At 34.9% G+C, this 22,733-nt stretch overlaps 1 protein-coding gene across 2 annotated transcripts in view; it reads right to left on the bottom strand.

The window, feature by feature from the left end:
* Positions 1–22,733, bottom strand: part of SNX29 (sorting nexin 29) — a 692,162-nt gene that overhangs the window by 251,546 nt on the left and 417,883 nt on the right. For both annotated transcript variants that reach the window (XM_051962973.1, XM_051962964.1), the window contains exons 17-18: positions 18,735–18,790; positions 15,745–15,826 (exon numbers count right to left, since the gene is read on the bottom strand). In XM_051962973.1, the coding sequence (XP_051818933.1) occupies positions 15,745–15,826; positions 18,735–18,790 (138 nt within the window). The remainder of the gene's footprint in view (positions 1–15,744; positions 15,827–18,734; positions 18,791–22,733) is intronic.

Raw genomic sequence — 22,733 nt, 5'->3', positions numbered from 1 at the left:
CCTGAGAAAATTTGACCTGACAAAATTTTATCTTCCCATTTGGAATTCCATGTGATGAACTGGATTTATCTGCAAAATAGTAATAACCATAAACTAAAGGTAATTTATTCATGTTCATGCCTTTGTTAAGCAAGAATTACAACTAAACTAGATATTAGTTTTATCAAGCAAGAAAAAAGTTCATTTCCTTAAGAAATCTATCAATAATCAAGTATTTATTAGGCACCTATAATAAAAAGGCTTGCCGAAGCTATCAGCGATCCATAAATTTAACTCTATTGATGTTAGTTTCTCTCTTTGGAATCTCAAAATAGTTCCTGTTACTGCCAATCTACTTCCTAGGGTTGGCACTAAAGTTTGAGTTCATCAGTGAAAAGCAGGCAATAGAATCTACTCTGGAATCTACTCTGTTCAAGATCATTATTATTTAAATTCAATACTGTGTGTGTATGTGTGTGTGTGTATGTATGTATGTGTGTGTGTGTGTATATATATATATATCTGAGGTAAGGGGGTTAAGTGACTTGCCTAGGATCACACAACTATGAAGTGTTGTGTCAATAATATGTTTTTAATGACGATGTCATAACAGACAGATTAAAAACCTGTTACTACTATATAATTGGTAAAGGTATTTACTATAGGAGATCAAAGATCTCTATAACAGATCTAAATACAAACAGCTTTGTGGATGTTTATTAAAATTATCAAAAAAGCCTAATACACTGCATTGAAATAAAGACAGATTTCTGATATTCCTCTTAGGCTAAAAATTTCTTTAACCTATTCAACACATTAAGAGAAACAAATATTCAAGTTTGTATCAGAAAAAGGCAAATGGAAAAGTCAGATTTTTTTTTAAAAGCCTATTTCCATTAGTTCTTTGCTGAATGCACGATGCTAGCAATTCCTACTATGTATAGATAAATTTCCTGAATAAAAAAAGGAAAATTAAGTTTATAACTTCCCTAGATTTAGCCTTAAAGATTTCTTCTTTTTGTTGATAGCAACATTCTTCTTTCTAGTGTTTTACACTCAAATCCATCATTCTGATATTTTCTTCTTCACTTCCCCTGATTCCAAGTTTTATTTTACTTCCACGTCAATACTATCTGATCCCTCCTCTGCGCTTAAAATACTTCTCATTCTAGTCCGGTGTAAAGTCCAGACTAGTTCTCTGGATGATATCAGTACCAGCCTGAATCCTTGGTCTTAGAAGAGGAGTAAAGAGGTGGAACTCCATATTTGACCATCTATGTGGGTTCCTGACTCTTCACTCCTCTTTTAAGACCAAGGACTCGGGTTGATACTGAGATCCTCCAGAGAACTAGTCTGGACACAAAAGTCCAGGAGCTCATTAGCCTTCAACTGGATTATTATAACAGCCTCACTCATCCTATGTTAATCCATCCTTCATACAGCTGCAAAAATAGTCTTTATAACAATCAGATCTATCCATTACTTTTCTACTTAAAAATTATGTGTTTCTTTTCATTATGAAGAAAAAATAAAATATCCCATTACATTAGCAATCTGGTTTCAATCTATGATTACTATCTCCATCTTATGAATTATTTCCTTTTCACTGACTCCATGCTAGCCTATTATGTAGCTTTGCTTGGGTTGTTTTTTGTTTTGTTTTGTTTTGTTTTTGTCTTTGTGGCCTAGAATTCACTGTCCACTTATCTGTGCCATATCCATATCCTATCATACCATCCTTTTCCTTCAGAACCTAGGCTCAAGTACTATCTGACACTAGCAGTCTTTTTTGATCCTCCAGAGCTGAAAGACCTCCTGAAAACATTTTTGATCTCTCAGCTTATTCTACTTTGCAAACATAATATATTTGTGTAAGTATATTATCTACCTATTAGAAGATAGCTCTAGAGTATTAGAGACTATAAAATTTTTCATCTCTGAAGCCTCTATGTCTAGCACAATACTTTTCACATAGCAGACAATTTAAAAATGTTGGTTAAAATGGATTAGATAACTTTTTTTTTTTTCATGATTAGTTGTTCTATAAGCAAAGGCTAAGTGATTAAGATGAACATCTTTCCCAACATCCTTTTTCATTCACCTTCCATCAGATCCTTGGATTCTGTTCCCAGAAGGTGGGCTCTAGATAGTGATCTTTCAACTTCTCTTGCCCAAAACCAAACCTCCATGTTGCTTCAAAGTCATCTCCTAACCCAAATCAACTGATTCCCACTTTTCAGGTTCCCTAATATGTTATCTTCCTCCATTAGAATATAAACTCCATGACAGCATGGGTTTTCTTCCTTTCTAATATTTAAATTCATCATGCTTAACACTGTTGTGACTTATTCTCTTCCCCTGTTCTGAAGAAGCTATTATCAGATAATTGTATTATTAAATAAATCCCAGTAAATTAGGGAAGTTTAGAAAAAATATATCTGTTGGATCTATGGATAAGGGAAGAATTTATGACCAAACAAGAGATAGAGAACATCATAGAAAATATTATGGATAATTTTGTTTGCATGAAATTAAAAAGCTTGAACAAAAAATAATACAGTCAAAATGTCAAGGAAAACAGGAAACCCAGAGGGAAAATTCATAGCAAATTTCTCTGATAAAAGTGTCATTTCTCAAATATATAGGGGAACTAAACCAAATATATAAAAATATGAGTCCTTCCCCTCTTGACAAATGATCAAAGGATATGATTAAGCTGTTTTCAGAAGAAGAAATCAAACCTATCAATGATCACACGAAAAAATATTCTGAATCACTTCTAGTTAGAAACTAGTTAAGAGACTACAAATTTTTAAAACTACACCTGATACCTGCTGGATAGCTAGAAAAGGAAAATCACAAACACTGGAGGTAAAGTAAAACAACTGGGACACTAACGCATTGTTAGTAGTAAATTAGTCTAATCATTCTGAAGAACAATATGAAATTATGCTCAAAGAGCTATAAAACCATATAACATTTATCCACTGATATCACTAGACTATATCCCAAAGTGATCAAAGAAAAGGGAAAAGTACTTATTTATATGAGAATATTTATTGTAATGGCAAAGAACTGGGAATCAAGGGGAGATCCATCAACTGGGAAAAGACTGAACAAGTTGTATATGTGATTGTGATAGAATTACAATCTGCAAGGAATTGTACTACAAGGAATGATGAACAGGATGCTTTCAGAAAAAAAATGGGAAGACTTATATGAACTCATGCAAAGTGAAATGAGTATAGACTGGAGAATAACATACACAATAAAGCTACTCTGATCAAAACAATCACCCAATTCCTGATTTAGACATAAAAAGTGAGACTAAAGAGAACAAGAGATAGTTTACCTCTCAGATCTGTAAAGAAGGAATTTATGATCAAAGAAGAAAGATGTGCACCATGATAAATGTGAAAAGATATTTAGAAGAATTGTACATGTTTAACCTATATTGGATTACTTGCTATCTAGAGAAGGGGCTGGGAAGGAGGAAGAGAGAAAAATTTAGAATACAAGATCTTGCAAAGGTGGATGTTGAAAACTATACATTTACAAAATTGTCTTCAATTATGTATGTACTGGTGGGCAAAGGCATTGGAACAGAGAAATGTCTTAACAAAGTAATTGATAGTATTATATTTGTATATATTATAGGCAAGAAAAGTGTAAAAGCCTGTGGAATGTGGGAAATTAAGAAAAGCTTGTGCACATCCAAGCCTTCCTGTTCCTGAGCCTAAGTCATGGCAACTAAAACAAAACAAAGAAAACTTAGCTGCATCTTTGGAATTCTTGTTCATTAAGTTTTCTTTACTCTCACCTCCTGTAAGACAAGGTAGAGGGAAACCATGACCAAAATCCTTATCTGAGAACTAACAGGGATAAGGGAGATAGAAACAGGAACATAGAATTGAGATTAGAGCACTTCTTGCACAAGACATTCTAGGTAATTTTATATTCTAGATACAGTTATCTCAAAATCTCAACAGCTTTTAAAATTAATTTCTGTCTGCATGTTTTGGAAGCTTCTCAAATTTTATAAGTGCTGTGATTCATGATCAACAAAGAGACAAACATTACTATAAAATATTTAACACTGTCATGTATGATGTACTAAAAAGAATTCTAGAATTTAAGAGCTGAGAAGAGCTTTAGAGGTCCCTCTAGTTCAAACTGTACCTAAAAAAGAAGTCAGTCTATAATAGATCCAACCATAAGGCATCTAGCTTTGGCATGAAAGACTCAAATGAGAAAGAGCTTACTACTTCCAGAAGCAGGCAATTCTACTTTGGAAGAGTTCTTGATTGCTAGCATTTTTTCCCTTTTCCAATAACCCTAAGTTTTCCTCTTTGCAATTTATATCTACTTTCCCTTTGTTTCTAGAGCAAAACAGAACAAGTCTAATCTCTCTTCCATATTACACCCCTTCAGACATTGGGAGATCTCTCGCCTAAGTCTCTTCCCATTTCAGTACCCATAGTTCCTTCCATTGCTCTTGAGGTCTTTGATCATACTGGTTTTCATCTCTTCATAAAAATGTCTTGCCTAGAAACAAATACAGTATGCCACATGTGGTCTGAATGTCACCTTCCTCTTTTTGGAAACTGACTGTTATTAATGAATATTGATTAGCATTTTTGGCTGCCAGATTACACTACTGGTTTACATTGAGCTTATAGTCCACTAGAACACCCAGATTTCTTTCAGGCAAATTATCTAACCTTGCTTCCCTCATCTTGTATTTAAGAAGCTGGTTTTTGAGAGAGCTTTTATGTGTATTCCTATTATGTTATTAGATTTCAGCTTAGCATTTTAGTCTCCTGAGAGAGATCTCAGTTTTGTGTCAATTGAAAGTTTAATAAATGTCTTCTTTGCACTTAAGGGTTGAGTTGGCCCCAAATACTACTGGAGTTTCAAGTGAACTTCCCAGTCCTGTTCATCTTTGTAGGGTGATCTGGCTTTACCTCTATTCCCTGTTTCAGCTCCAAGTCTCAGAGCTGAATTCAGAATGGCTTCACACAACATTGGTACATGCCAGCTAAGAACTCCTGTGGGCCTGAGGTCCCATTTACTAGTGATCAATCAAGCTTCCAAACCTACTTATGTGATTCTATTCGGAGCTCCTATAGGCTCAGACCCTGTTTACTGGAATGTTTTTTTAATCTCCCCAAACTGTCCTCTTTCCAAGAACAAACAGGTTTTTGGCTACCATCTTATGAAGTCCTGAATTAGTGGAAGAATTACTGTTTTTTTTTTTTAATTTGGTCTTCTCTATCACTGTTACATTTGCTGTCCTTGTAGATCTTTGTTGGACAGAGGAGCTCCAATAGTATTTCTTCGTGTTGTCATTTTCACCAGAGTCTCCCATCTCCCATGGATTTACTTTCCCTGTAAAATTTTGTCTATAGGTCGTCATCTAATTTTTCTGTGAACTCTGCAAAATTTATTCTACCAACATGTATGCAGCACATCAGACTATCCAGAGATGTTCTGTTTCCTAACATATTCTAAGTTGGAATAACAGATTCCCAAGGTACCCATTATTTCTCCTTCAGTAATTATAGCTTTTGTTGATGGCATGGATCTTTGCATTCAGTGAGTGGTAAAAGAGGTTAAAGGAGAGTGCTACACCTGGGGCCTTCAGCTTTTAAAAAAAAGCCAAGAAAGGTCACCAAGAGCTTTGGGTTCATTCTCTAAGATTTGTGAGATTACAGGGATTAAAACCATGCAGGATACAGAAATTCTGTGATCTGAACCAAGAAGGGGAATACCTTATATATATAAGTGAGTGTGTGTGTGTGTGTGTGTGTGTGTGTGTGTGTGTGTGAGTATACCATCACTGTAGAATGACCTTCTCTAAAGCCCACTCTGGCTAATATTTTAAAAAAGGTTGCCTCAGTGAACAATGAGAAGAAAGACTCTATATAAACTATCAGAAGTCAAGACTATGAAAATGATTTAATACATTTTTCCTTTTAGAAAAATACAGAAAGCTATGGCTAGAGGTACTTGTCTTGAATTCTCTCATTTCATTAAAATGCCTTCGTTTGTTTTGCTGAAACTTCTAATTAAATTACAAGGTGACTGTATTCTCTGTGATCAATTAAGGAAATATGTAAATATGACTATGAAAACTGCTGGATCTCTCCTCCCCATTAGTAGATATCATGAATACACAATGCCCACAAGCTGATTCTCTTGAATGGTGACTGGATATTGTCTACTGTTCACACTCTGATCACACTTGCAAAAATGTAGAGCAACAAGACTCCATGGCATAATAAACTGGAGCTCTTTACGTACTCTATGAGTCTTCCACATCATTCATCACACCTCTGAGATCAAAGGGCTCATATGCCATGAGCTCTTAAAAGACGGCCACAACAACTGGCTCCTGGGGAACAGGGACAGGAACCTTGATGGATGCCAGAGCGACCACTTCACAATCAAGCACGAGGACTCTAGAGGGAGAGCCTGCTGAACTGCGCTGTTTCCGGACCAGGCAGAGTGAGGCAGAAACAGTTAGTAACCTAAGGGGCAGAAAATAGGCACCCTACTTCCTTCAGACAGGGAAACATATGTCATGACTATATATAAATGTATAAAAAAGCAGGGGTGCACAGTTCAATTAGGAGACATTAGAAAATTATTGGACATTGATTACAAAGCTCCATGGTTATCTGAGGAGGGCTGTTATAATAGTGATAGATGGATTGTTTTTGGTGAACAACTCGCTGCTATTGATAAACAATGCCCAGGAAAAATACAGAAAAGTCATTTTACTATATATAATCTCATTAAACAAAGTCTGAAATCAGAACCAGAAAAGGAGTTCAAGAAATTTACAGTTGGAGTACAGACAGGCCCATCTCTTAGCAGTCATGCCCCTCTTCCTCTCCCAAGCAAGATGATTTTGGTTTCTCCTCTCCTCCACCACCTTCAGCCCCACTTTATCTAGACCTACAGCCTTTCAAAGGATCTCCTAATGTAAAAAACGAAATAAGAACTGAGGAAAAGCAGGATCAGAAATATAAAAGAAAGACCACAGTGACACTTAGTGGACAAAAAGCAAAAGGTAATCAGTTATATTCTTTATCTTCACTTCAAAAAGTTTTGGAGCTGGGTAGAGATCAAGAAAAAGATATGGAGGAGTGGGAAGAATTATATCCTGCTATAGAAGAGGATGACCCTTTTAACTCAGGGAAGAGAAGAAGCAGATATGAACCATTTTCCTTTAAAGTTCTAACCCAGCTTAAAAACTCAGTTCATAAATATGGACCCATAGCACTTTTTGTTATGTTACAACTTGAAACAATGTCATGGTCAATTTTGTCCCCCAGTGATTGGAAAGCATTCACATGTGCAATGTTGACTCCAGACCAGTCAGTGTTCTAAATGACAGAATTTTTAGAACAGACTTGGTTGACTGCTGCTCAAGTTGCTTCTGGAGCAAACATGAAGTTATATTTTGAGCAACTTAGTGGCACTGGGACCCCAAAACCAACCTGGGAAATGACAGCTCAAGTAGGAACAGATATAAATCAGGAATGGAGGAACAGGTATGCAGTTTTAGATGCCAAGGGACAACCACAGTAATAAAACTCAAGAGCTATCCCCTCATGCTGTTTGTGAAGTGCCCATTCAATGTACCAGAGATTCATTAGCTATCCTAATCATACAAATATATGAGAAAGTACTGTGTCTGTAATTATGATTAATACTGACAATATTGAAATATATATTAACAAAGGATAGCTCAAGGAATAGTCATTCCATCTGAACTTACAGTTAAAATAGAAGATAATAAATGTGAATTAGATCCACAGATGGATCCCAAGTCAAAGGTCATTGCATATGCATATTTTACAAAGGCTATCACACTCACTCGACCAATATTAACCCTTACTTTGAATAACCAACAGTTTGAAGGATTAACAGACACGAGAGCTGACAGGCCAGTGGTGGCCTCTTCTCAATGGCCCCTTTGGTGTCCTATCACTTCAGCTAACAATAAAGTGGCAGGGATAGGAGGCAATAAGGAGACTTTGATGTCCGCTAAACCCGTAAATTGGCAAAAAGATGGAAAGACAGGAATCATTTTTCCTTTAATAAAAGTTGGCTTACATATTAATTTATGGGGAAGGAATATATTGCATCAATTAGGGATGAAAATTACCACAGATTTTTAAGAGGGGTCATTGCTGCTGCAGCTTCCATCACTCTAAAATTGACTACCAACATACTGGCATGATGGAGCAATGGACCCTGTTCAAAGAGAAAACAGCTGCTCTACATCAATTAATACAAGAACAATTAGAATTAGGATATAGAGGAAATATATATTACAGGCAGGTTTGCCATCCCCAAACATGATCCCAGGGAATGGCCCTTATGGATAATAAATATTAAGGATTGCTTTTATCTATCCCTCTTCACCCTGAGGACAGGGATAAATTTGCTTTCTTAGTACCAACATATGATTCTCAAAGACCTGTAGGGCTGGGGACTAACCCCAGAGGTGACAGGCCAAATAATATATGGCAAATGGATGTTATACATATGGGAAAAACATGCATTCGTGTTACAGTTGATACTTATTCAGGCTTTGTATCTGCATCCTCTCAACGAGGGAAGCAGCTTCACATGTAATAAATCACGTATTTCACTATTTTGCCTAGATCTATGGGTATCCTACACACAATCAAGACTGATAATGGACCCTCATATACCTCAAAAATATTAAAACAGTTTCTTACAGGAATTCTCTATACATCATATCTAGAGGACAGACCATTGTAGAAAGGATTAATCAAACCCTCAAGAGATTTCTCAAAAACACAAAAAGAGGTAGATAGATGGAGGTAGGATCACACAGAAAGATATAAAGCAATGCACATAATAAATTACTTAAAATTTGATTCCAATGATTTAAGTCCAGTTATAAAATACTCTCTGGTGAACATAGAGAATCACTCAAAGATAATATCCCCATCTTCCTTAAGAAGGCCCCCTAAGAACAAGACCATGGTAATGAAAAAGGGCCCTGAAGAATGGGAGGAACCCCATAGGGTTCTAACGTGGGGGCCAGGATATGCTTGTATCGCCACAGGAGAAAACCTTCAGCAGTGGATTCCCACCAGAACTAAAGAGGAAAAGAAGGAAGAAGAGGCAATCATCCAACAAGAGGAGAAGATGTGCCCCTGAGATTACTAAATAGATGTTTTCTGTATATATAGGATTGCATTACACACAATCAGGATTGACAACAGAGGCCAAAAGATGGGCTAGACCATGAAGAATGGTTGGGTAAATTGTGGTATATGAATGTTATGGAACATTATTGTTCTGTAAGAAATGACCAGCAGGATGATTTCAAAAAGGCCTGGAGAGACTTACATAAACTGATGCTGAGTGAAATAAGCAGAACCAGGAAATCATTATACACTTCAACAACACCACTGTGTGAGGATGTATTCTGATGGAAGTGGATATCTTCAACAAAGAGAAGATCTAATTCAGTTCCAACTGATCAATGATGGACAGAATCAGCTACACCTAGAGAAGAAATACTGGGAAATGAGTGTGAATTGTTTGCTTTGTTGTTTTTCTTCCCAGATTATTTTTACCTTCTGAATCCAATTCTTCCTGTTTAAATAAGAAAACTTTTCGATTCTGCACTCATATATTGTATCTAAGATATACTATAACATATTTAACAGGTATAAGACTGCCTGTCATCTAGGGGAAAGGATAGAGGGAGGGAAGAGAAAAATCAGAACAGAAGTGAGTGCAAGGGATAATGTTGAAAAAAAAAAATGACCCAGGAATGGGTTCTGTCAATAAAAAGTCATAATTATTCAAAAAAATAAAAAAAAAAAGGTCTCCTAAGAACAAGACTATGGTAATGATAAAGGATCCTGAAGGATGGGAGGAACCCTATAGGGTTCTAATGTGGAGGCCAGATTATGCTTGTATCTCCACAGGAAAAAACCTTCAGCAGTGGATTCCCACCAGACATCTCAAAGTTGTCTGTAGAACTGAAGAGGAAAAGAAGGAAGAAGTGAGGAGGAGAAGACGTGCCCCCAAGACCACTAAATAAATGTTTTCTGCATATATGGGCTAGCATTACACACAATCAGGACTGGCAACAGAGGCCAAAAGATGGGCTGGACCCATCATGGTCTAGGATTGTGTCATGGGGGGTGGGGTATTGTGACACATGCTCGGCATGCAAGGGATGCCCCTGTCAAAGCAACACCCTCAATCGTGGGAGGGTGGCAGCAGTGTGTCTGTCTACATAATGGATCATCAGGTTGCACCCACACAAGTCTCCATGAGACATATTTTTGTCACTCAACAATTGGGCCAGCAGTTTGGCACATGGAAAAACATCTTGGTACCTGGTCTATGGAGAAATGGCATGAGAATTGAATATCAATTTTATACAACAGCTTGTCTGGGAGGAAAATATGCATTTATGTCAGGAGACTATAACTATTACCAAAGAAACATTAGATTTTTACAATGTTACTTGTTGGAATTGTATACTGAAATTGAAAATCAGACTGTATCTGTGATTCCTAGAGCTCATGTATCAATGCTTCCTGTCAAAAGTGAGAAACAGATCTTAATCCCATTAGAAAAAAGAGAAGTATCATTAGAAATAGGAGCACAAGTAGAGTTACTGAAACTTCAGGCTCAATTACAATGTGAATTCAGATAAAAATGCTGAAAAATCAAACATTCGTTTGATAATACCTCTTCTCGGATTAGAATCATGGATTGTCCTGCACGTTGTTACATTGTTACTGCTTTGTTATTGTCCTGTAATAATAGGATGCTTTTATAGAAATTTCTCTACCATCCTTTCAAAGATTGCAGCTCAAAAAAAGACTTTTTACCTAAAATATAAAAAAGGGGAAATTGCTAGGCTATGGGACTCTACAGAGAGAGAGTACCAAGGCTACCTCGACTTTGGATGCACAATAAGTTTTCTGCCATATTGCAGAAATGCCCTTGTTGAGCAAGAAGCATTGATTTGTGATTGTGGGAACAAGTGTAAGCTGAAGGTCACAACCAGTAGCTACATGAACAGGGATGCCTAAACAGGGCCTCTTGCCTGTGAGTGAGCTGCTGAATTGATGGATTGGCTCTCTTCCCATGGGTAGATACCATGTATAGGCAAAGCCCACAAGCTGCTTCTCTGAATGATGACTGGGGATTGCCTACTGTTCACAGCTGATCACACTTGCAAAAATGTAGAGCAACAAGGCTGTACAGCATAAAAAAGTGGAGCTCTTTTCACACTCTACGAGTCTTCTGCATCATTCATCTCACCTCTGAGATCAAAGGGTTCATATGCCATGAGCTCTTAAAAGATAGCCACAACAGAAAACAATATTTGTTCTACTTATTTTGCTCAGTGAAAGCATGTAGTAGCACATTCAATATGTGAAAAGCTGAGTGTATCATTAACCTAAGCTACATATAGGGGTGGAGAAGATAGGGTCAGAAGTGTACTTTGGGAAAATCACTTGGGCAGCTATATAGAGATCAAATGAGAGATAGGAAAGACAAGGTAGAGAGGTCAATTAAGAGACTAATGAAATAGCTCAAGCGAAAGCTAATGAGAGCCTGTACTAGAGTAATAATGACTGTATGAGATGAGAAGAGACAGATATGAGAAATGTTGCAGAAGAATGACTGGTTAATTGACAGAAGCAGAACAAAATTAGTCTGGAAATTCAGATTGAAGCCAAATTTTAGAAGGTTTTGCATGGCAGGATGAGTAGTTTATGTATAATTTAGTAGGCAAAACTCAATGGTTCCTTAAAGTACAGTCAATACAGTATGATATAGAGAGAAAGGAATAAATGCAAGGGATATTGGGTAACTTAGACCAGTTGGTAATGAATAACAATAATGATTCACATTTGTAAAAGGCTGAGGTTGGCAAAGTGCTTTCTGTACCACATTCCTGAAAGATAGGAACTATAATGATTATCCCCAATTTATAAGCTGGATATGGGGGTCTAAAGAAGAAAGGGGAGTAAAAGGTAATTCATATACCACAGAAAACATGCAATTATTCCACACATAACAATTTTTATTTGATCAGGCTTAATGGTTTCCCCAATTCCTAATCAGTTAAGCACAAAATAATTGCTTTTCACGATTAAGTAATAAGATTAAAATAAATATGGCAAAGACAAAGAGGGAGACAGCTTTTTGTAATTTCCCATTAGTTAAGGAAAGAAAACAAGACTCTTTAGACCTGTTCCCTTATGCCTTCCAAACCTAGGAGCTATAAAAAGAGGAAAAATGGGCTACAGATTTGTTGGCTGCAATCCACTAAATGTGCCAGAGTTGTATGAATGCCCAAGTTTTACTAGATGTCAAGTTCTTGAGGGGAGGAGGGAGTAATAGCAAGAACAAAGATGGATTTTGCCCTAGTTTATCTTATCATAACAGCACACAAACCAACTAGTGCTGGCTAAAAAACAACAGAGAAATCAAAGACTCAAATGGCAAATTAAATCCAGAGTTGGATTTAGGACCCCTGTGAAACACAAAAGTCACATCACAAGGGATCTAACACACACAAAAAGAGAGATTTGCTAAAGCCTCAATCAAGTTCCTGTTTTTAAAAAGTTGGAATGGAATCTATCTGAAAAGAAAGATTTATGCCAACTCCTAGAGATACCATTAATTTTCACATTTCTGCATCAAATTCAATTTCATATTTTTCTGCTTAATTAATTTTTTATCTGCCTAGCTACAGACCTACAAAGTATAAAAAGAGAGACATCTAGATAAAATAAAAAACAAGTGTCTATGGAGGAAATCTTTGATCTTGAAAAGGAAGACAAAATGGAATATTTGAGAAAAAAACAAAATGTAATGTCCAAAAGCATAATAAATTAACCCAAAAATGCATCCTGCTTATATACTCTAAGATCTACTCTTAAAAGGGAGAGGAAAGATGTCACTTTCCTTAGCCCCATAAATATGTTGATCTAGGACAAATTATTTCTTTTTTTTTTTTTCATAATAATAGTTCTTTTTTTCAAAATACATGCAAAGATAGGTTTCAAACTTCATCCTTGCAAAATCTTGTTTTAAATTTTTCTCCCTCCTTTCCTTCTATCCTGCCTTCCCTAGACAGCAAATAATCCAATATGCAATTCTTCTATACATATTTCCATATTTATCATGTTGCACAAGAAAAAAGAGCAAGCAAATAACAACCAAAATGGTGAAAATATTATGTTGTGATCCACATTCTATACCCACAGACCTCTTTCTGGAAGCAGAAGGCTTTCTCCATCACAAGTCTATTGGAACTGGCCTGAATCACTTCATTGTTGAAAAGAGCCACGTCCATCAGAACTGATCATCACATAAATTTGCTATTGCTGTGTACAATGTTCTCTTGGTTCTACTCCCTTTACTTAGCATCAATTCATATAAGTCTCCCCAGGTCTTTCTGAAACCATCCTGCTGATTGTTTCTTATAGAGCAATAATATTCCATAACATTCATATACCATAACTTATTCAGCCATTCCCCAACTGATGGGCAACTACAAGGACAGATTATTTCAAGAGCAATGTTGTCATTTTTTTTTTAACAGAATTTAAATGCTGAGTAGGTCCTCTTTATTTCAAGTAATATTTAACAAAGATTTTCTGTTCTCTACAGGGAAAAAAGCTAATGCTGAAAGAGATGCTTTTCAGGAATCATGACTACTCATTTTTTTAAAGTAAACTGAATTTTACTAAGTAAATATAAATGAAAACAACAAAAGTTAACATCCCTTACAGCCACATTAAAATATTGAAGCATATCATACAAAGAGGCAGATGATTCCAACTGTCCCATATACACTGTCAAATGGAATATAAATTTCAAACAACATTTACTTCTATACCATCTTGACAACCATAATATTTGCTTCTAAAAGGTATCCATTTCTTTCAGGGACAAATTAAAAATAATCAGCGTTGTGAATGACACTGCATCCTTTGCAGTTACTTTGGCATAACATACGTCAGCATTGATGTTTTGACATCATTTCCTTTTCGCTTCAGATAGGGCCATTTTCAAAAACATAGTGATACACAGGCAAAGTTTTTCCAATATACTTCTAAACATATATTGAGTAGCCTTGTCAATTACTAATCGGACACAATGATCAATAACTATGTTACTGATGTTAATAACTGTGTTGATAATGTTAGAAAATGGGCAAAAGTAAGTGTTGTGACAACACTTAGCAATCTCAAAAAAAAGATATCAAAATCTCAAAAGGGCCATTTTTCCAATAATAAAAGCTAATTAGTAAGCACCATTTTTTTTCTTTTCTTAAATCTGGGTTGCATACTCAAATCTCGGAAGGATGGACAAACCTCTAAAAAGCTCTGAATATAGAAAAGAGAAGTGAGGTAACTTTAATGCTATTAAGTGCTGTGGAAACCATCTCCCTGGCAACTATGTATTTTCTGTATACATTTTATTCTTGTTCTGACTTTCAAAGACTGAAAATTCCCAAATATTTTCTAGACAAAGAAAAATTAATGAAAAAACACTTATTTGTCCTGAAAGGCTGCAGAAGTCTCTCAGGTGATAGAACATTCTAATTTCACTTTAAAATAGAAGTGTTTGTTTTCTTCTTTCATTTTTCAAGCAACACTTTGCTGCTTTCTCGTGACCTCAAAGAAGAACAGGAAAATATCCAGACAGCAGGAGATTTGGGAATTTTTGTTTGTTTTGTTATGTTTTCAGGATTTAGGTGAGAAGAGAAATAAATGAATAGAAAAGGTTATTTGGAAATCTGCTTTCTCTAATTTGATTTTTTTTTAAATCAGGTTCCAGATTTTTTCCAATTTTTATTATAATGATATTGTTGCCTAGCTTAATATGAAAGATAAAATAACTTTCCTTTGCAGAGGAAAAAAATCATTTCTATAAGCAGGATCTCAAATTAAATATATATGCAGCTGCACCTAAACCTGGTATTCATACAATTCATTTATTATTTAACATCCAGGTTAGAAAAATATTACACATTAACATTTTTCACATAGTTCATAAAAAATTAAGTATGGAACTCTTGAAAAGCACCATAGAAAGATAACATTGGAAGTTTGAATCAACCAATTTACAACCCAAAAAGTAAAGAATCAACCAATTTTAACTGTGGATCACTAATAATACATTCTCAAAACAAATCAATCCTGAAAGATGAGAACACCAAGCATTAACTAATCTCTATGTATAAAAGAGAAAATAATATAAGTATATAGGACAATCTAAAACATAAAAAATACAGAATAATTCTACTCTATCACCATTATTAGAACCTATTGATGTTTCCATTCATCTCTTTATTTACCACTGATAACAGTGGAAGATTGATGTTCTAATATGTTTCATATGCATGGTTTCAAGCAGGCTCCAGTGGTTTCAGTATATTTCTTCCTTATGTTAAGATTTTTGCCTGAACTGTCTGACTAAAAAAATTAAAAGGCAAAAGATTTCCTGCAATGGGTTTGATATGAAGAATACAGGGAGTTAGTATACAGAGAAAATAGAGAAGAAAGCCAAGGAAGGAATTGGATCTGATTTATATATATTTAATGTTCTGAGTCTAAGACAGAGAGACTGTATGTGATAGAAATACAAACAATAATAAAATACTGTTAGAAACATTTTGATTTTTCTTAATTATATTTATGAAGTTTGCCTAAGAATAACGGTACTCACCTGATATACATGAAATGCATTAGCAGCCTTCCCTCGAAGAAAAACAGAGGGAATCCAGACATTTATCAGAGCTCGGTTCGATCTAACCAAAATAAAGGGAGAGAAAATGGTCAAAATGGGTCACTGTCACTCATTGTTTTAAAAAATCTGAAACTAAGCGATTTCTCCTTTAACTTAAAATATTGAGGGAAAAATAATTTACAAGAAGATGTGCTTTTCTTTAAAGTAAGAGCTATTTCAATCTAATGTGTCAGTATATAAACTGTCTTCATGGGAAAGTTGGCTTTAAAAGTTTTTTTTTCTCCACTAATGGCTAGATCCAAATTACAGCAGAGCAGACGGCATTATAAGCAATGGGAACAATTCAAAATCAACTGTGTTCCAACTATTAAAAAAAAAAAATTGCATGGTTGTGGAGGTATCAGACCCTCCTGCTCATTAAAGCTGTTGTAGTGGTAAATGCATTTTCAAAAGTGTTCTCTCTAAAGAACAGCTCATAAAAATTCTCTAACTCTTGCACTTAGAGAATAATTTGAGATGTTTACCATGGAAGTAGTTGTGATGCAATGTTCTCTCAACCTCTAGAATAAAAAGCATTTTATTTTAACCAGGAAAACAAAACTCCAACTTATAGTTATCTCCTGAGGAAGGATTTCATTTAAGCTCAGCTCTATGGTAGTGACCCACTTCAAGAAGAAAATAAGACTTATTGATCATATCCATTCAAACACACACAAACATTCAAAATACAACCTGCATTTTGAAGCTTCCAATTCAGGTTGAATGCTTAATGAAATTTCTTTTTTAAAAGTACAAGTGCCCAGAGCTACTGTCTTTAATTTTCCCATGTAGATGTTTCAGGATAAAACTAATCAAGGTATTTTATTAATAAAGATACTTGCAGTTAGAAAGTCATTCCAGTGTCTTCTTTAAAGATTCTCTTAAGGGTCAAAATTTGCTATAAATGATACAGATTTCACAACAAATAGTCTCAATTCTTATTACAGAATTGCCTATCTCATGGATTCTGTTTCAGGAAGCAACAGCTCTCAGAAGAAAAAAATATATATAAATGATGAGAGAGGTTTCATTTAGCCTAAATTCTCTAAAATCACCAGAATCTAGTTATCAGCTTTTAGGAAAGCTGATACCCACAGAATCTGCTATTTGGTTTTAAAATCCACTCATTCATTAGCTACTTCCACTTCACCTTCTTTAGGATATTAACTTGTTTGGCTCCATTTAATTGTAAGCCTTCAACAAGAAATACCCAAATGGAGGTCAGTCAGACATGACTAAAACAAGTAAATAACATCAACAAAGTCTTGACTGCATGGTTAAAACTCAGTACTGCCTTGATACCATAAGATTCTTTTATTTTCTTAATATTCTATTCTTTCTTTCTTACTATTGGGTTACTTCTGTCTTCTACTCCTTTCAACCTCGCCTCTCTAAATGCAAGCCATAAGAGGTCTGTTAAATAAAGTGTTAGAGATGTGAACAACTGGCCTAGAACAAATACATGTTGTTTATCCTCAAGTGGGTCATTTATTGCACTCTCTAAAGAGCTTGTTTGGTGGAGAACTACATTTTCCTTAACCAGTTTTTAACCTACCCTTTACAGGTATCAATCTCTCTTAATATCTTCAATTGATCCTAATCATATGCCTTCAGATATACACAAAAAGCCTTCCCTGCAGAGGATGTGGAAGCAGGGGAGAAGCATTTTATTTTCTACCTCATTTTGTTCCTTAATTTTTTTTATTTACTCTTAGCATATCCTTTGGACTATTTTTCTTATCTCTATCATTTAATACAGACTATAAGTCTATAATCTACATCATAATAAAATTTTCTATTCCTTGTGACTCTACAATATTCTGCATTGATTTCTGACTGATTCTTTGGGAATACTTTTCTTCTTGTCTACCACTAACTACAAGCATTCTCACAGGATTCACACAGCAACTTTATGCTCTTTTTCTCCCTCCAATCATTCTCATGACTTCAATTATCTCTCATTTAGATGATGTTCCAATTTATATCTTAATCCCTCACATTTTCCCTACCTAGTTCCATACCATCAATTTGTCACTTGAAATACCATCATATCATTTCAAACTCATCATATCTGAAAGTCAAACTTAACTTCTCTGCCTCTTCTCTAAAGCTTTCTGTATATATTGTCATAATGATTTCCCTAAAATACCATTTTTATTGTATAACTTCCTGGCTAGAAAACCTTCAACTACAATGTTCTTATGGCTATGTTTTTATTAGTAGTTTTTATTAATATTAAAATTAATATATAATTTTATTGATCATTAAGTCAGAGATTTGGAAAAGAAAAGGAACTTAGATATTATCTGGAACAGTTCCCAAATCAATACATTAACAAGTTTCTGTGCTCTATGCATACAAATATAAAAATTCATTCATTCCTTTTTTGTAGGTTATACACTGTGGGGGATAAGGAAGTATTATTTTCCAATATCCTCCCCAAGTCTCAAAATACTATCATTAGAAATTTTGGAGAAATTATGCTTTTAAAGAAATATTCATGCAAATAGCACCAAAGTTCAAGGCCAATCCTCTCATACAAAACAAAATCACTACAATTCTATTTGTAAACACTTAAACTACAGCCTCTCATAGGTAATGCCTAAAAGATGGTCCCTGATATAAGTCAACCAGAGATTGACAGGAAATGATGAAACTCTTGCTTCAGTCGCTGGTTATTATTTTTCTTAAATCATGAAACAAGTCAAAGCTAAGTCTGCTTCTCAAACCCAAGTCATGTAGATAAAAAAAGGACAAGTGAATACATACAGACAAATTCAAAATACCATGATTATGTTTGTCATAAGCAACTCAGATTGGAAAGATGGGTTTTTTTTCTTTTTATGGTATAATGGCTCAGATATAAACCTGACGCTGGGTGCTGATCAGATCAAACCATTTCCATTTTAAAGTACCTCTTTAAGACTTACATTTCAAAATCTGACAAACTTTGGTCTTCAGATGTTTGACTCAAATCTCCAGGCACCTGCCATCATAAGAGAGAAAAAAAAAGGCATAACTATTACTATGGTATATGCATCATGATGGTAGAATTTGTCATCTGAATGATTCCTGAACATTTTGCTTTAAGAATGCAGCTAAAAGGCCATTACTGAAAAACAATAAAGGATTTGGGGGATAATGGGAGGCGGGGCATCTTGTAGTAATAAAAATATGCCACTAGTAAGAGATATCAATTATCTTTATGCTAATCCTATTGAGATAATCACAGGCATGTAAGAGCATGTAATTTTGAAACTATAACAGGCTAATTAGAATCCCAGGTAGAGGGGGTTCAGATATGTGAATGAAAAATACACATGACAAAGCATCGTATAAGCAGTATGCAAAGATAAGATATCAATGTCTACCTTATCCCCACCTCTATTTTCCCCCCAGTGATAAGTGAACTTATATTTATAAAAAGGAATGTACAGAAAATCCTCTGTTTGAAAATTTAGAGGGGGGAAGGGATAAAAGAAACTACTTGCCTTTATGCACAGGAATCCACTAAGTACTAAGACAGTGATAAGTCCCAGGATCATCAGGGGAATAATCGTATGTTAAACTACCAATCAATCAATAAACAGTGATTAATAAGTGCCTACCATGTGCCAGACACAATGCTGGATAAACAGAACACAAAAGCAGAAAATGAAACTTTACACTCCTAAAGAAACTGTATTTTACTAATAAAGCCCTGATGTCAATAAAAAGACCCAGAAGCAGGTACTGGATATATCTCTGGATTGAGCTTACTAATTTGGTTTGGGCAAGTCAAACTTTGCTGAATTTTCAAGAAGAAAAATAGAATGATAGAGTTGTTGATTAAATCAGAGAAGAAATAAAATCTGTTAACTTAATTTCTATTTCCACTGAGAACAGATTAAAAAGAAATAGACAAAACTGAAGTGTGAAGGATTTAGGTTAGAAAAAGATTATCTTTCTGTTAAAATGGATATTATATACCTGGATGCATTACTGTGATAACAATAAGAGAAGCCACTACTGATGCTGCTACTACCCCTACTACTACTTACAATCACAAAGCGCTTTTAATTTATAACCTTTGAGGGATGTAATATAAGCATGATTAATCCCATTTTGTCAATGAGAAAACTTAGCTTAGAGTCTAAGTGACTTTTCCATGTGACATAACTAAAATGAAAGAGCCAGAATTAAATAAAGGCCCTCCTGACTCCAATTCTAGCATTTTTTCTACTAGATAGCCTCACTGCAACTATGGTCTCTCCTTCATGGAAATCTAAAAATAGGACTAGTACAGTCATTAGATAATAGTACTGACACAATCTCTGTAGATCCATTCAGATAGCCTAAATTAAATTCTTAAGGATCTTTGTCCTCCTAAGATTCATTTGTCTTAAGTGGTTATACTGAGCTTTGTCAAAATAAAATTCCCTATAAAAGGATGTTACTGGGGTGGGTCTTCTTAACTTTTGAACTTTAAAGAATTAAGGTTTAATTATACATATATACTCCCTGTATAACTATACCAATTCTAGTCACAACACAGACATAGTTAATATCCTTGTTTCAAAATATCAATATTATGATAGAATCCTGCCAGGTTAAACACTAGGTACAGGGACATGACTCCAAAAATTACATTTTAAATCAATTCCTAGCAATCATTGAGAAGAGGAGTTTAAAAAACAGAATTGCAAATCAAGTCTCTAGACTTATATCTGGATTACACTGGAAAGGAAGCCTTGAGCAATTTCTTTCCTCTCTTAGCTTCTACTCCATGATCGGGGAAATCAAGGCACATTTCTCTAAGGGATACTATGAGGATTAAGTAAATAGATTTTTTTTAAATAACTTTTTATTGACAGAACCCATGACAGGATAATGTTTTACAACATTATCCTTTGCACTCATTTCTGCTCTGATTTTTCCCCTCCGAGAGAGAACCACACAGTTCTCTTGTTGCACAGGGAGAATTGGATTCAGAAGGTATAAATAACCCAGGAAGAAAAACAAAAATGCAAGCAGTTTCTATTCATTTCCCAGTGTTCTTTCTTTGGGTATAACTGCTTCTATCCATCCTTGATCAAATGAAACTGAATTGGCTCTCTTTATCGAAGAGATCCACTTCTATCAAAATACATCCTCAAACAGTATCGTTATTGAGGTATATAATGATCTCCTGGTTCTGCTCATTTCACTTAGCATCAATTCATGTAAGTCTCGCCAGTCCTCTCTGTATTCATCCTGCTGATCATTCCTTAGAGAGAACAATAATATTCCATAACATTCATATACCACAATTTACTCAACCATTCTCCAATTGATGGGCATCCATTCATTTTCCAGGTTCTAGCCACTACAAACAGGGCTGCCACAAACATTTTGGCACATACAGGTCCCGTTCCCTTTTTTAGTATCTCTTTGGGGTATAAGCCCAGTAGAAACACTGCTGGATCAAAAGGTATGCATAGTTTGATAACTTTTTGAGCATAGTTCCAAATTGCTCTCTAGAATGGTTGGATGTGTTCACAATTCCACCAACAATGTATCAGTGTCCCTGTTTTCCCACATCCCCTCCATTATCTTTCCTTGTCATTCTAGCCAATCTGACAGGTATGTAGTGGTATCTCAGAGTTATCTTAATTTGCATTTCTCTGATTAATAATGATTTGGAGCATATTTTCATATGGCTATAAATAGTTTCAATTTCTTCGTCTGAGAATTGTCTGTTCATATCCTTTGACCATTTATCAATTGGAGAATGGCTTGATTTCTTATAAATTAGAGTCAATTCTCTATATATTTTGGAAATGAGGCCTTTATCAGAACCTTGGACTGTAAAAATGTTTTCCCAGTTTGTTTCCCTTCTAATCTTGTCTGCATTTGTTTTGTTTGTACAAAAACATTTCAATTTGATATAATCAAAATTTTCTATTCTGTGGTCAATAGTGATCTCTAATTCTTCTTTGGTCATAAATTCCTCCCTCTTCCACAGGTCTGAGAGGTAAACTATCCTATGCTCTTCCAATTTATTTATAATCTCATTCTTTATGCCTAGGTCATGAACCCATTTTGACCTTATTTTAGTGTATGGTGTTAAGTATGGGTCAATGCCTAATTTCTGCCATACTAATTTCCAATTTTCCCAGCAATTTTTGTCAAATAATGCGTTCTTATCCCAAAAATTGGGGTCTTTGGGTTTGTCAAACACTAGATTATTAAAGTTATTGGCTGTTTTGTCCTTTGAACCTAACCTATTCCATTGATCAACTAGTCTGTTTCTTAGCCAATACCAGATGGTTTTAGTAACTGCTGTTTTATAATATAATTTTAGATCTGGTACAGCTAGGCCACCTTCATTTGATTTTTTTTTCATTAATTCCCTTGAAATTCTTGACCTTTTGTTTTTCCATATGAACTTTGTTGTTATTTTTTCTAGGTAATCAAAATAGTTTTTTGGGAGTCTGATTGGTATAGCGCTAAATAAATAGATTAGTTCAGGTAGTACTGTCATTTTTATTATATTTGCTTGGCCAATCCAAGAGCATTTAATATTTTTCCAGTTGGTTAGATCAGACTTAATTTGTATGGAAAGTGTTTTGTAGTTTTGCTCATAAAGTTTCTCATTTTCTCTTGGCAGATAGATTCCTAAATATTTTATACAATCAGTAATTACTTTAAATGGAATTTCCCGTTGTAACTTTAACTGTTGGATTTTGTTAGTGATATATAAGAATGCTGATGATTTATGTGGGTTTATTTTGTATCCTGCAACTTTGCTAAAGGTGTGGATTGTTTCTAATAACTTTTTAGTAGAATCTCTGGGGTTCTCTCAGTATACCATCATATCATCAGCAAAGAATGATAATTTGGTTTCCTCATTGCCTATTCTTATTCCTTTAATCTCTTTCTCAACTCTTATTGCCAAAGCTCACATTTCT

This window comes from Antechinus flavipes, chromosome 1 (genome assembly GCF_016432865.1).
Source record: "Antechinus flavipes isolate AdamAnt ecotype Samford, QLD, Australia chromosome 1, AdamAnt_v2, whole genome shotgun sequence".
Taxonomy (NCBI): Eukaryota; Metazoa; Chordata; class Mammalia; order Dasyuromorphia; family Dasyuridae; genus Antechinus; species Antechinus flavipes.
Note: the sequence above shows the minus strand (reverse complement) of the source record. Positions and strands in the feature narration are given on the sequence as shown.